Raw genomic sequence first — 16,140 nt, forward strand, 5'->3', positions numbered from 1 at the left:
CTTCGACGTTGCGCCAAACCACCGAGCCCAGCCACCCTAGTCTCCCTTCCTCCCTCCTCCCTTTCCTCCGTTTCGTGCACCCCCTCCCCTGTTCGTGCCTTTCTTTCCCAGGAAATCAAACTTTGGTTTTGTTTCCTTAAACCCATAATATAGTTGGGCCAAAAATCTAACAATTTGGGCTTTGGGTAAGACAAATCTGAATTTTCAGATTTTCCTACTTATGAATATTTATATTTTAATAATCTAATTATTTACTAATAAATTGTTTATTATTTTTCGGGTAGGAAAAATATATTTAAATCACCAATTTTTACTAAAATAAATTACTAGCTTTATTTATCAAGAACGGAATTTAAATAATAGTTGTGTAAATCGATTTATGAAATATATATGTATGTATATATATATTGATTAAATTTTCTTTTAATAATATTTTCATTAAATTATAAAATTATATTTTTATTAAAATTTGTTACTTATAAATGAATTTCTTATAAAATTTATTATTTATAAAATATTGATTTTAAATTATTTTATCGTTTTGATACTAATTCAATAATTTAATAGTTTGAAATAATTCGGACTCGGAGCTCAGGAAGAACGAACCAACGAAAAAGGCTTAGCAACTCGTGGAATTGAGGTAACGGTTATTGCTAGTACCCGCAATCCCTTCGAAATGAATTTATGTACGAATGATGTTACGAACGATTGATGTGTTATAATATTGTTTTATGATTTGCTGGATTACAAGTATGGTTTGATTGAATTTTTTTTATGATAATGCAGCTTTATGAAAAGTATTGATTTAATGAATTATTATTCTGGAAAGAAATGATTTTTATGAAATAACGATATTTAATGGTTTTATTGAACTACCCTGGATGAATGAGATTTTCCTGATTAATGTTCAATTGAAAGAAATGTAAACATGATAAATGAAAGTGTAAGAACTGGTCAAGTTCCCCTGATATGGAGCTCAGGCTCCCCCTGATATGAAGCACTGGGTTCCCCTGATATGGAGTCAAGGTTCCCCCTCATAAGAAGCATTGGCTTCCCCTGATATGGAACCCAGGTTCCCCCTGATAAGAAGCAGGGGCTTCCCCTGTTATGGAGCCCATGCTCCCCCTGTTATGAAGCACTAGCTTCCCCTGTTCTTAGGAGACGTCCTACCATGTTTTCATGTAAAGTCCCGACGACTAGAATAATACTGTTAAAAGGAAAAAGGTTAAAGAAATGATGTTCCTGAAATGATGTTTCTAAAATGATGCTTCTGAAGTAATATTTATTAAATGTTTTACTATATTCTACTCTCTCTGTTTATTAAATAAAATGAATTGAAATGATGTTACGATGCTAGAGTAGCTCGTTATTGACTCTTCGGCTCACCGTTTTGTTTTCTGTTTTAGGTACTGCTGGGGACAACGGAAACGAGTAGTGGCGAGGATTTCACTTTAGCAATGATCACCTAAGTTAATGTTTAATGTTATAATAGTTTAAGTAAAGACTCTTTATTAAGTTATGTACTTTATGGAATTTAAAAGGATTATTATGTTAATTTGGAGATTTAATGGCTTATTTTATGATGTTCCTTGTAATTCCCAAGAGGGAGTTACGGGCAGTAATGTCACGACCGAATTAGGTAAATTCGGATGCGTAATTATGTGAATTAGAGGTCGGGGCATTACACGTGTTAACAAAACTTCATATCCAATGTCAAATTTGACTCATATATAAACTTATTGACATGATGCATCGCTCCAATAAAAGAAGGCTGAAACAATGAAAGTTTTGATTACTCTGTACAAAAATAAATGGTTATAGCCTGATGATGAATGCGGAAAAAGGTGAAAAATCAAATAATACAACACAACATATAAACTTATCAAAAAAAATAAAAAAAAAATACAACACAACATATAACAATGCATTACATGGGCTTAAATCTAATGGGTTAAAAGTTGATTGGCACACATCAATCCTAGCAGGGCCGTCTCCGATAATTTGGAGGCCCTGTGCTAAAATATAGATATTGGGCCCCTATAAATTTTTACGGCAATTATTTAATGTAAAACACATAATTATTACATTAATATTGTTTCATTTATACAAAATATAGTCAAATTAATAATATGGTTTAATGTAAAACACATAATTATTATATTAATATTGTTTCATGTAAAGGTTTGATGGACATGAAAAAAATAAATAAAAAAAGAGGGCATGGGAAGAATCAAACACGGGTCTCAACTACCACACTTATGAGCCCTTGCCAACTGGGATAAAGATTACATATTGCATAATAAAGTAGTGTTAAATATATAATATTTGTTCTTGGGGTTTAACCAACATAATTTCTTTTTGGGGCCCCAAAATTTTGTGGTCTGAATCCTAGTTCATGTGAATATGTGATTAGTGCATCGCCCTATTACATGCCCAAACATGCTTTCCTATCCCTTCAATTGTGGGGACATATACCCCTCAAAAACTAGATAAGTCTCCCTACCTTTCACAATCATTATCAATGTTATCAAAAATAAAATATTATAAAAAGTCAAAATCTCATTCACAAGTCATATTTCTCCACTTTACTCACCCACTTTAACAAAAAGCAAAACTCACTCCCAATACAAAATAAATCTAAACCACCTAAATCCAAATCCAACGGCCCAAATCCTCCAAAACCCTCTCTAAATTATAATAAAAAACCTAATTTCATTTTCTCATCAAAAATTTCCTAATTTATTTATTTATTCAATTCCCTCAAAAAAAAGAAAAAATCCCTAAAAAAAACTTCAATCTCTCTCTAATGGAACCGAATGAACAAAGCGGACTAACCTCTTACTACCACCCACATCAACACCCTCACCCACAACAACACCAACATCAACAACAACCCTCCTCCACTCTCTCTCCTCCACACACCACTTCCTCCGCTGCCACTAACGCCGGTGGGAATTCACCCGCCACCAATGGAATGTCCGATGGCACCGCTGGCGCACTTTATCCGCAAACATTAGCCGGAAAAGCGCCAGCGACGTCGGAGCCTCAGCGGCGCAAAAGAGGACGGCCAAGAAAATACGGAACCCCTGAGGCGGCTGCCGCCGCAAAGAGAGCGGCGGTTCCTTCAATTAAGCGGAAAGAACAACCCCACCACTTTATCCCTGGGTCTTCTTCTCACTCCTCATCTGCTTCTTCTAAAAAATCTAATTTTGTTTCTCTGGGTGAGAATTCTAGAATTTTTTTTTGGATTAGTTAATACTTTTTATATAGATAGGGTGTATCTATTTTTGATTTAATTTAATCTTGAGTGTTTCTTGTTTTAATTGATTGATTTTATTTAATTTTCAGCGTTTCTTTAGTTCAGACAACTTTGTCTTCACATGAAAAAAGATTTCTTTTTTAATTTTAATATGAGATTCTTTAATGGTATTTTTGATAAATGACGGCATGTGGTTCTGTACTTTTTTGTAATTTGTAAAATTTGATTCGAGAGCTTAATTATGAATGAGATTTCACATTAAAAATGGCAAACCTCGACTGAGTTTATCGTGGTAGAGTAAAATGTAAGCAGATATTCTTGAGTTAAGTTGCTTACATTTTTTCCCTAAATGAATTTTGATTGCTCTATGCAGGTGGTCAGGGTTTTACTCCTCATGTCATCAATGTGGCTGCTGGAGAGGTATGGTTATGTTTTATATGGAGTGAATTTGAAGGGTTGATTCATTTGTTGTTTGTTGTCGTTTTGAAGTATGTACATTGTCATATTATAGTATGTTTTCCATTTAAATTGTTCTGCTGAAGTGGTGGTGGATGTGGTAATCTAGTGACGATCAGTTTTTTGTTTAAGAATTTTTGAGGCACTTTTATGATTTTGCTACCTCAGTGAAGAAGGGGATGGGAAGGATATTAACCGTAGACACTGTGCATTGCTGAAAACTTGAAAGTATGAACATGGAAATGGCAGTGAAAAGTATACAACTCATCAACTTTGTCTGTTTGTGGATATGAAAATTATTAGGTCGACTGTCGTCTACACTTCCGATGTTGTCAGTCGTCTGAATGTCTGATACTCAGAAAGGCTGTTTACAATAGGGATGATAAGTGAGAAGAATTTTGTGTAAGCTTAAATTCTGTATGTATTGAGTTTTATTGGGCCCAAGAGCTTCCTATATAAGTGAAGATGCCAAAATTATAATTTTGTTTTGTCTTAAGAATGCAGAAATATCTTTTGGAAGCTATTTCTAGCCATTTCTCTTCTGCAGTGTGAACACATGCTCGACTATGGCGTCTTTCCCACTGTGACATTGCTCTTGGAATGAGCAAAGGGCTTTTAAATCATGACTTATATAACTTTATGTAAATTTCCGTTTCCTTTTTATCCAAGAACATTTGATGCGGGAGAACTTGTCCTCACCTTAATGCTTTGCTTTTGTATAGCGGTTGATTTGAAGAGATGAGTGACAGTTTTGGTAGCTGTCTTGATTTGAAGAGCTTACTCCAACACTCAGTAATTCATGTGCAACTTTAAAGTAGCATAAAATGTAATCCCTCCGTGCCAGTTTTATATTAAGTTGAAAATTGAAAGTCGATGGAGAGAGAAATTGTTGGAATTATGATAGAAAAAGGATTGATGTGATATAGTGTAGAGAACAGAATAAGTAACGGAGTATGAGAAAGTGAGGCTGTAGTTCATATTGCATATTTGGGCTTGGTTTCCATGTTAGCTAACAAGAAAAACTATTTGGGCGGACAAAATAGTAAAGGGGAGTATAATTGGGAGGGTGTGAGTGAGAACCATGATGAGTCAATCTTAGAAAAAGTGGTTCAACAACCAAAAAATGGACATGTACTCAAGTTGATTCTAAAAAGACACGTGGCTGGTTAGGTAGTTGATTTGATTGTATCATTATATCTAGCTAGATAGTAAATTTTACCTCTGTCCTTAGTCTTGAGTTGTGATTTTCTCAAAAGGTAGGCTGGTTCATATGCATTTTGGCCTAGTTTAGGTTCGCGGATGAGGGGTGTTACTGCTGATTTAAGGGTTTGTGCAGCCTGGACTTGAGCAAGTGGCGTATGCTATATGCCTTTATCAGCCCGCTTAGTTTACAAGGAAGGCGATGTTGCATTCAATCATCTTATTATCTACAGCTTCCACTCTAGTTGTAAATTTGTGATGTGGTAGTCTTGTAAAGATAACAGTTTTCTAGATTGATGTACTGTTTTTGGATTTGTTCTTGTCCAAGGGTCCCAGAGTAAACTTGGTTTGCATTCAGGATTCAGACTCAGTTTGGCCAAGTCCTTGGCCAGTAAGATAGGGCACGTATATTAACCATATACTATTTAATCCAAGTCATGGTGTATTCCATGTTATTTGGTTCTACATTCTTTGATTATTGAGTCTCTATGTTCATAATCTAACTTATTGGCTGACTGCACTGCTTGCTTTTTTACGGTAGTCCATGTGTTTGGTCTTATATCCCCTCGCTGGCTCCCAGACTTTATTTGTGATGCTTTTTAATGATTGAGACAACTGTGTTGCGATTTTGGACTTCAACTTGAAGATGCATATTGCAATTTCCACTTGTTTAGATGACAAGTGTTACATTGTTTCTCCTGATTGCTTTCTTTTCTTTAACTTTTATAGAGAAATTTTGATAAGAATAATTCCATATGCTGGGTATCTATTCCCACCTTTTGATTAACTAGGACAAGTTTTAACTTGGAGGCCCTCTTCCCAAATTGTTCACTACCTAATGGTGTTAACAATTCTTGTTAACAATCACACACTTCCCGATAGCCACCAGAACCCAGTTAGGTGCTTAAATCATACACCTCCTCAACGTTACTAACTTACTTAGCCTTCCAAAAGCTTATATTATCTTCCTCCCTAGCCATCTTTTTTATATGCCTAAAAATTGTTGACCTCCATCACCTTGAAACCAACTATGTTGGTTGGATCGGATACGAGTGTCAACCTGAATATGCATCCAAGAGTAGGGGTGAAAGTTTGGTGTTTGGTTGGATTATGCCCCAAACGAATCCAAAAATCGAAAAAATCTTGTTTTGATTTTTTCAAACCGAATCCAAACCAATCTAGGTCTTGAACCAATCCAATCAAAACCAAACCAAATTTCAAAAACCAAAACCGAATCCAAATCGAAAACCGAATAAAAATTGCCTAATTTTTTAATTATATTATTACAAAATTAAAATCCAACACCAAATGAGAAAAATAATTCATAAACATTAATTTATATTCTCAATTGTAAATTAAACAATATTACAAGCTAATGGGGATGTATTATTCAATCTTCATATATGAGTATTCGACTTCTTAATCTCCCTTGTTGAAAATCGAGATCGAGAACGGAATCTCCTCTTCGTAGCCTAGAAAAACGTCATCGAAACCCTACATGTCATGGCGTCGCGTGGTGAATCGTTGGTGAGACAACTTGGTGAACCAGTGATGAGGTCGCTTGGTGAATCGAAGATGAGAGATAGGACGAGATGAGAGAGAGATGAGGGTACCAGATCGATGAGGGAGATGCCGGAGATCGTGGAAAAGACGAAAAATGAAAGATCAGCGTGAGAAGCAGAAAGAAAGAGAAGTGTGAGAGACAGAGATGAGAAAGAGGTGGGTAAATGAAGAATGGGGGAAGAGTTATAATTTTCCTTTTATATGGGAGCAGCAGGACTTTTTATTGGGTTAGGTTTAAGTTTGGGCCTAGTTTTTAGGAGGATATGTGTAATTTCGGTTTGGTTCGGTTTTATTGGATTTAAATTCCTTGAATCCAATCCAACCCGAAAAAGCAAATTTTTAAAAAATGTCAGTCCAAATCGAACCGAATTAGAAAAAAAACCAAACCGAATAGCTAATTCTGTTCGGTTTGGTTTGGACTTCGGTTTTCAGCAACCAAACTTTCACCCCTATCCAAGAGATGGACATGGAAACTTCTAAAGTTGACGATGTGTGAATGTGGTTGACTTGTTCACAATTATGATGTGGACACGTGGATAAGTTACTTTTCAATGCTATACGTGTATTTATAGAAACACGAAGTATTACTTTTTCCCTTTCTGGCCAATTATTGAAGTATTCATGTCCATACTTTTGTGGAGTGTCTAGTATCTGATATGGATAGTTGACTGATCTGAAGAGTTGTGCGTCATAGTAGAATACCACCATCCTTACCCTCATTGTCTCTACCTCACCACACCATGGCTCACGTAGCTCCATCTTCCTGTTTCTTTCACCGCTTTTCTATCTAGATAATCAGGACCTTCACCAGTATTGTAGTGCCCTTTCTTTAACATCACCATTGTTATTACTCCCACTTCATTGCTCCATATCTCCTTGTCACCTTTAGCCCAAAACCCCTGCCAGCACCGCCACATATAAGAAAATCAAATTCACACCTTTAAACTTCATGTCTCTTTGTATCTGGACGCTAGGGTAATTTTGGCCTCTACAATTTGCTAGTGATAAAATCTACCACCAAAGGTCACTTTTGCAAACCTATGATGGAGTTGGGGAAAGAGATTTCGTTGTCTCTTATTTACCACACGCTGGTGGGAGAGGAAGAATATGGGTGGAGATGGCAGTGGGTAGGTAGTTGGGGGGGGGGGGGGGGGGGGGGAGGCTGATGATAGAGGTGAGAGTGTACATAATTCTTCTGTTTAATGATTATTAAACTGTAGATCTATAATTTATCTTGATAGTATTAGTGACACAATATTGTTCATGACCAGAGCATCTACTTAAGCTACTCTGTCTAAAATCTCTTTTTTCACATAATGTGCAACTGTCTTATAGGTTTACTCTTATCATGAAAAAGAGCATACTGTATCTATCTTTAACTTTGCCCTTTTTTTTTTGTAAATACAGGATGTTGGCCAGAAAATTATGTTATTCATGCAACAAACAAGACGGGAATTATGCATCTTGTCTGCTTCTGGTTCAATCTCCAATGCATCTCTTCGACAGCCAGCCATATCTGGAGGCAGTATTGCGTATGAGGTACAGTAATTGTGATCTGCATGCCTCTTGATTGTAGTTTTGCCTTTACTTTTCAGTTTAATCTATGTACTCAACTGATTCCTTTTCATGGAGACTCCACAATACTTTTTTGTTTCACTTTATTTCAAGGTTTCACATTTCTTGCTTATTTGGTGTCTCATTAAGTTTATATATTATTCTGTGCTTTCGGAGCTTTTTAGCTGATCCTGCCGAACTCTGCCCTGTGCTTGTTGCATTCCACATTTCCATTGCCACCAATTTTTCTGGAGCTGGTTATTTGATGATGTTGTGGTATGGCAATGAGTATTTAGTTGCTCATTTTTCTTATACAGAGTGGAGAACTTTCATCGAATTTGTTAACTTCATCTGTTGCTGGTATTAGTTTTTGTAAACTGAAGTAGGAGATTATCTTAGAATTGTTAGGGAAACGAAGATGGAGATAATATAATGATGGTAACCCTGGAAAGTATCCTTGTCAGGGCAAGCCTAATGATAATATTTTCAATGGAGATTGTGATTAATAAAATGGATGGCCATTGAGTAGCTGATATTTCATCTAGTTGATAATTAAGTAAGTGTAGACATTGGGTGTAGTTGTTTTAGTTCCAAGCCCCCTTATTTTAGATAAGGCAGTTTCCAAAAGCATTTAGGTTTACCAAAAACTAGTTAAAAGTGGCTCTGTACGCGTAGAGTTGTGCAGCCAGATTTTCCTCTTCATTTATGGCTTGACGTGTAGATACCATATTAGGCTTCAGTAAGTCCAGGCCACATGCCTCTACAATGCTGATGTGTTAGGTGGACGGACATGTGTTGGTTATATTGTACTTTGTGTATTGCTTATATTGTACTTTGTGTGCTATTTCAGGGACGTTATGACATCATTTCGCTTACTGGATCTTTTGTGCGCTCAGATATTGGAGTAAAGGCAGGTGGCCTTAGTGCATGCCTTTCCTCTACAAACGGACAAATTGTTGGAGGGGGTGTAGGTGGTCCTCTAATCGCTGCAGGCCCTGTGGAGGTATATGCAAATATCAGGATATCCTATAAAAATAACAGAGAAGTCGTTCATCTTATTCATATTACTGCTTGTATTTACCAGGTTATTGTAGCTACCTTTCTGATGGACCCCAAGAAAGATTCTAGTACTGTCTTCAAAGGGGACATGTCTACAAGTACAATGCCATCACCAGTTTCAGCATCAACTGCAGTTTACAGACCCGTAGTTGAATCTTCCGGAGGATTTACAGTGGCCACTGATCAGAATATGGATGGAAGTCCTTTTATGATGCAAAATCAGTGGAGAAGTGGAATTAGTTATGATTTGGGAGGTAACCGTCTCTTTATGCATGCATGCTTTCAACACGTCCCTAGAAACCCGAATTTAAATCCTTTTATATTATAAGCCTGAAAAATTGATGCCCTTTGCAGGAAATACTGGCCACAGCTCACATGATTCGCCTGAAAATGGAGATTATGAGCAGATGCCCGACTAGATGATGTTGGCTTTATTTGGTTACCAGTCATTTTAATCACAGGCTTTTCCCATTGTTCATGAGTTGCTTTATTAGGTTAAGTTAGATATATATTTCCTATTCATATGGACTACAGTTAGAGATACATGTACAGCTGACTTACAGTCTTTCACTCCTTTTACTCTTGATTTCTGAAGAAGCTCACGTTCCAGAGCTTTGACCTTGACATTAGCGATTTGTTATGCCATTCACATTTTTATGCCTGTGCATTTTTCCATATATGCAAGACGATCCTTTGTTTTTTTTCATTTTTTTTTGTTAATTTATGCTCGTGGTATGTAATTTGCTCTATAGCTTTCTTCTGATTTCTTGAGGTAGGTTTTGTTGTAATGGTGAATCTTTTGTAATGGTTACACGAGGTATTTTTAAATTAAATTTCATATCTTTATGACGGTTCATGTTAGCCGGCCTCAAATCATTTTAGGTTGGTTGTTTTTTTTGTTGTTGTTGTTGTTATAAATTGAACGAATAGCAGGACCATAGTGTAGAAGGCCGACCTAAAGCCATTTTTTTGTTGTGTGGGTAGAGATTTGCGAAAAAAGCTTATGACATATGCTTGACCTAACTTACCATCTTGAAATAGCTAAAAGTTCAAAGGAGTATAAAAACTGGCAGGATCACAAAGACTTAAAACATACCAAGTATTCATGTTTTAAGAGTTCAACCTAGCTACTTGGTTAATGGTTAGTGATGAATCTGATGATGAAAGGAAATGAACGCCGTATTCATGTTTTTTTTCCAACAGGTTCATCCTAGACATGCTTCCCATTACCATGTACTACCTCCGTTTCGAAATAATGGGGATATTTACGTATTTCATAACAATCAAGATAAATGATTGGAATGTAAAAAATAAGTATGGAAAAAGTGGAATGTTGTAAGAAAAGAATAATAAAAAATTATAGTCGAATGGTCTTGTTAGATTCGTCTCAATAAATATATTTTAAACAAAAGGTCTTGCGCGCACAAGGTGTACAATAAATTTATTGTACACCAAGATAACTTTTATGCAGTTTTTTGTAACTTTAACCTATTTTTCTGTAACTTTTATATTATATAATTAAAAAGTTGATAGATAAACATTTTAAAGGGTTAAATGATTAATTTATACATTATTAGTGATTTTGAAGAAATAATTTTTATTCAAATCAAAAAATTTATCATTAAAAAATAGATAACTTTTACATATATAAATATAACTTTTAAGCATTTTGAGTCAACTTTTACTCCGGTGTACAATATTTATTTATACACCCATTATAAATAAAAATTTGTGTATTTTAAATATCAACTTTTTATAATTTTTACTTTTCCGTAATTGAAGATATTAATGTTTGAAATCGTGCATTGGAAAACGTGACTAAATAAATGTAACGTTTAAATAAGAACAGAGGCGTGTTTGTACATAATTTTAAAATGCGCACAAATTAATACTAGTTGGTTGATTTCTTATCCTTGATATTTTTTCCTAGTTTTAATATTTGGTGCTTTTGTTAATATCTTTCAAATTTTGTCGTTATACGGAGTATGTTGTAATGTCTTTTTCCTAATTTGTTTTTGACTTCTTTCTTTTTTTTTTTTTTTGAGGGGAAAGCGAAGCTAGTTTATTCATCAAGGGACAAAGAGTCCATTAATACATAAGGGGATATCTCACTCGGGCAATGATTCTCCCAAATTTGTTCGGTACCAAAGGGAACTAGCTTAGCAAGGTGATGGGTTACAACATTGTCATCCCTTTTTACATGAGACCAAGAAATGGATTAAAATAGGAGCAAATTGCTATAATGTCGCCTAGTACTGTGTCAAGATCAGATACATGTATTGCATTTCTGGAGAGGCGGGTTACAGTTGATTGGCAATCTGTTTCCACGATCAGCTCCTCGATCCCATACCTGCGTCCCAGCTTGACTGCGTTTGCTACTGTTTTTGCCTCCGCTATTTCCACAGGCCAATAAGCTCGACTTCTCCTACAGGCTGCAAACAGAACCTTGCCCGTCCAGTCTCTCGCTATCACTCCAATCCACACCCAACCTTCCACAGCTAGAGATGCGTCCACATTTACCTTCATTATACCTTGTGGTGGTGCTACCCATCTGTTAGCACGTCTAGGAGTAGCACAGCTCGGTCTGTTGTAGATACGGGATGCGTACTTGCCTTGTTCCTCGACAATTCGTTGCTCACGGTTGATCAATACCGCATTGGGAGTAACCTTGTTTTCGAAAACCTTATTGTTTCGTTCACACCAGATGACCCAGGCTAGGACAACTCCCCTTTGTTTCACCTTCTTGTCTATCCCTTTCCAACTCTCAATGAAGTCGCACATTGTTCCATGCTCGTGCCATTTTGTCAGCCTATCACAACCAATTTCCTCCCACAATTCCTGAACTTGCACACAGTCAAAGATGGCATGCCCCAAACTCTCTTCTTCTGTCCCGCACCACGGGCACGTTGCATCATCAATGAGGTGTCTGTGTTTAAGAAAACTCTGCACTGGCAGAGTCTGGGTTCCTAAACGCCAGAGAAAGTGTCTTACCTTAGGCGAGACCTCCAGCCCCCATATAACAGCCCAAGCAGCGTGCAGTTGCTCAAAATTCATGCCCTTACCTAACATATATGTTGTCTTTACCGTGTATCGTCCTTCATCCGAGTAGGCCCAAGTGAGGCAAAATTGTTAAAAGGCACCTTACTTTTCACTCACTTTGTGAACTAGCTAGTACCTTATTCGTTCAATTTTGTCAAATAGTATCTTAAATTAAAAAGTTGTATTAAAAATTGCACCTTTAGGCAACTATCAGGCCAATTTGTCAATTTTCCGACCATTGACTCCGCTTGTTGGAAAAGTTTGAGTTGGAAATATACACATGTGTACACGCGCTCAATAATCAACCCAATTCAAATTTTTGCCTTCGATTCCCAACACCCTTCCTCTTTCCATTTACTGCTCCCTTCTCTCTGCTATGTGCTCTCATTACTTCACTAAACCACCATTTCAATATACATTCTCACTAACTTTGGGGTGCCGTCTTTGGAAAGAGAACTAGCCTGTTCAAACCTTATACCAAATTTCCCAATAAATGGAAATAGAGGCTCCCAGAGAACTGATGCAAAATTTCTAGGTATGTATTTCTCTAATGCCACACAAGAGAAGCAACTCAAATGAAAGCTTCAGCTTGAACTGAAGCTTGGAGGGACAGTCTTCTGATTTTATTTCTAGAAATAGTAGAAAGTTTGAGTAGTCGAGTTTGCTACAAAAGGTGGACATAATGGACATAATCTAGATAAAAACATTCCTTCCAACACATTTCTAATCTGGCTTCACCTAATTTTCATGAAATCTATAATTTCATACAAGATTGATACTGATTTCATCATATACTCAACTTATGTATCATGAATACTCTTTCCCCATAATGACTGTATTTCACCACCCGTTTAGACTGTTTCATGCTTAAAGATATTTCCCACCATAAGAAATAATTCTCCAAATGGTATCTAATTCTCCTAAAGTCCTACTACAAACAACCAATTTCACAATGTATAGACTGCAAAGATGAACAAAAAATTCATACCAACTGAACGACGCGACCACACCCCAAGTTAGTGAGAATGTTGAACAAATAGGCAAAACATTACACACCTATTTGTATTCGGTTCCTCGACCTCTAATCTAAGAACTTCGACCTCAACCTTGACCTCAGACTAGTCTAACAGCCTAATGATTCTAGAAATTACAACCCCAACTATAACCGAGACAAAGGGCACACACAACCAATTGTGTGGCAGTCAACCCTGTTTTCAAAATGACCTTGACAACCCCTGTGTTTAACTCTTCAATGTCAACTAACTTATTAAACTTATCTTACTCATGCATGTTGATTTCCTTCTTCAGTAGACCAAATTGGGATTGCGATATTTTCTTTTCAAGTAGCAACTAGTTGTAACATCCTTTTGCTAGTCAAGGTTACATTCGTCAACCCACCCAAAAAACTTACATCCGATCCCCTTATGAAAGTTGCATAGTCATAGAACTTGCAGGCTATGAAATTTCTTCCCGGGTTTTTAGTTGTCCACGCCTTTAATGGTCCAACAACAAGAAGTCCATAGTTACATGTGGAGCGAAACATTTGTAGAGATGAATGAGAAAAAGAAGACGTACATCTGCACTTAGAATCAACTGCAAGCAATCAATTCCGATCACTTGAATACAATTTGCACCAAAAAAACTCAAGAGATCAAAAGATGGAATAGCATACCTTTTGATCTTGAAGATTTTCCACCAAAAGACCAGAATATTTCCCACCAATAAACTTGAGTTGGATGTGAGATTTTAGGTTGTTATTGTTGTTCTTATAAAAGAGTTCGAGGCGCGTGGCCTTTGTTTGTTTGTTTTACACGCGCAATGTTTTGGAGGGAAACATGAGTCATTGACCAGAAAGTTAACAAATTGGCCGGATAGTTGCCCAAATGTGCAATTTTTAATAAAACTTTTTAATTTAAGGTATTATTTGACAAAATTGAATAAATAAGGTACTACTGCGTAGTTCACAAAGTGGGTAAAAAAGAAAGTATTTTTTGACAATTTTGCCTTTAAATAAAATAAAGGCAAAATTGTCAAAAAGTACCTTGTTTTTAGGTCTCTTTGTGAACCTAAAAACTAGGTACTTGGTGGTTTGATTTTGTCAAAAAGTACCTTGAATTAAAAGTTTGTACTAAAAATAGGACATTTGACCAACATTTCGGCCAAAGAGTCTACATTTCGGTCATTGACTCCTACAATTTGAAAAAATTACATGGGATCATCGTGCGTGTGCACACGCACAATTTTGTAAGAAGGAAATTCAAAAAAAATTCCACCGAAATACTCAAATGACACCTTTGGATCTAAGATTTTTTGCTTGTTAATGCGTATTATTATAACATAATTAGGGGCGCGTTGATTTTCTTGGTCAAGTGTGTTACACACATAATATTTTGGAGGGAAAGTGAAGTCTATGAACGAAATGTTGACTCTTTAGCCGGAATGTTGGCTAAAGGTCCTATTTTTAATACAAACTTTTAATTCAAGGTACTTTTTGACAAAATCAAACCAATAAGGTAATAGTTCACAAAGTGACCTAAAAACAAGATACTTTTTAACAATTTTACATTGATAATTATTTTTTTAAAACCGCTTCAAACGATCTATTGTATAATAAAGATCATCAACATATGTGGTAAGTACTGTAAAGGATAACAAGTTCACTGAACCTCATTGCCTCAGCTCAAGTCACCCAAACGGAAATGTTGCAACAAAAGGTCTTGGGTGCAACAGGTGCACATTAATATTAACGTGCACCGACTCTCACACGTGCGAATTAATGAGCCTTTCCCAAACACCGAAAGAAAAGTCACGCAAAACAAGAGGAGAGAGAAAAAAATTGCAGAAAGAGGAGAGAAGGAAAAAAACGCAGAAAGAGGAGAGAGAAAGAACAAAAACGAGAGAAATCGATTGAAACGCAGAAAGAGGAGACATAGAAACTGAAATTGTGAAATTGCGAGAGATCGAAATTGTGAAATCGTGAGAGATCGAAATCTCTAAAATCCCGAGAGATAAAAATTGTGAGAGATTGAAATCTCTGAATTCTCAATAAAATATAAAATGGAAAACCTAATTCAAAGTGTGATTCAATCAACTCAAAGGATTCAAGTTCCAGTTGAACCTGATATTCAAGATGCAACAATGGAGGACGTTCTCAACAATTGTATAGATAATAATGCTTTGGCAGAGGAACGTGAAGAAGAAGAGTCAACTAACGAAATCGAAGCTGAAGAACAAAAAATTATTTCTGATTCTGAAGGTATGAATAATTATGCGTTGGAAAAATTAATTATACGTTCGAAGTTAAAGTTATAGTTATGAATGCAAAGGTTAGAGATATTCCTGTAAAAGTTATGTAAATGTGTTGGTTTGGCTGTAACATTGGTGTTTGAAAAAGTTACAGATGTCAAAGTTAAAGTTGAGGTTTTCAGAGTAAAAGTTAAGTATGTGAAATGTAAAGTTTAGAATATTTGCTTAGATTTTTAACATGATATTATTAGAGAATTTACAGTTGTGGTTTTATGCGTAAAAGTTAGCCTTGTTTTAATAGAGATAAGCCTTGTTATGCGTAAAAGTTATAGTTTTATGCGTAAAAGTTAGACTTTTTTTAGTAAAAACTAGCCTTATTTTAGTAAAAGTTATAGTTTAATGCGTAGAAGTTAAACTTGTTTTAGTAAAAGTTGGCCTTGTTTTAGTAAAAGATATAGTTTTATGCGTAAAAGTTGTGGTTTTATGCGTAAAAGTTACAGTTTGATGCGTAAAAGTTAGCCTTGTTTTAATAGAGATAAGCCTTGTTGTAGTAAAACTTATAGTTTTATGTGTAAAAGTTATAGTATTATGCGTAAAAGTTAGCAGCGGCGGATCCAGAAAAAAATTATCACCTGGGCCAAACTAAATATAACAAGAAATTTAACTAGTACGAAAAGAACATATAACTTTACATTCAAAAATAGTTATTGTGTCTTGAAAAAAATATAGCTACATGTTCTCAAAAAAACATTATTTGATAAAAT

At 35.8% G+C, this 16,140-nt stretch overlaps 2 protein-coding genes across 2 annotated transcripts; one reads left to right on the forward strand and one right to left on the reverse strand.

Annotated features, from left to right (window-relative positions):
- Positions 1-2,579: 2,579 nt before the first annotated feature.
- Positions 2,580-9,797, forward strand: LOC110799688 (AT-hook motif nuclear-localized protein 14). The gene is made up of 6 exons (XM_022004965.2): positions 2,580-3,221; positions 3,633-3,679; positions 7,886-8,017; positions 8,883-9,035; positions 9,117-9,345; positions 9,446-9,797. The coding sequence occupies exons 1-6, from the start codon at positions 2,807-2,809 to the stop codon at positions 9,508-9,510; spliced, it is 1,041 nt and encodes a 346-aa protein (XP_021860657.1). The 5' UTR covers positions 2,580-2,806; the 3' UTR covers positions 9,511-9,797.
- A 1,490-nt stretch (positions 9,798-11,287) lies between these two features.
- LOC110799694 (uncharacterized) lies at positions 11,288-12,145 on the reverse strand. Its single transcript, XM_022004969.2, has one exon. The coding sequence runs from the start codon at positions 12,143-12,145 to the stop codon at positions 11,288-11,290; it is 858 nt and encodes a 285-aa protein (XP_021860661.2).
- Between the last annotated feature and the right edge of the window lie 3,995 nt (positions 12,146-16,140).

Source organism: Spinacia oleracea, chromosome 4, assembly GCF_020520425.1.
Source record: "Spinacia oleracea cultivar Varoflay chromosome 4, BTI_SOV_V1, whole genome shotgun sequence".
NCBI classification, from domain to species: Eukaryota; Viridiplantae; Streptophyta; class Magnoliopsida; order Caryophyllales; family Amaranthaceae; genus Spinacia; species Spinacia oleracea.

Coding starts and splice junctions, on each gene's coding strand:
- LOC110799688 (XM_022004965.2), top strand. CDS start 2,807: ATGGAACCGAATGAACAAAGCGGACTAACCTCTTACTACCACCCACAT. Junction 8,018..8,882: donor GAGGCAGTATTGCGTATGAG/GTACAGTAATTG, acceptor GTGCTATTTCAG/GGACGTTATGACATCATTTC. Junction 9,036..9,116: donor TCGCTGCAGGCCCTGTGGAG/GTATATGCAAAT, acceptor TGTATTTACCAG/GTTATTGTAGCTACCTTTCT.
- LOC110799694 (XM_022004969.2), bottom strand. CDS start 12,145: ATGAATTTTGAGCAACTGCACGCTGCTTGGGCTGTTATATGGGGGCTG.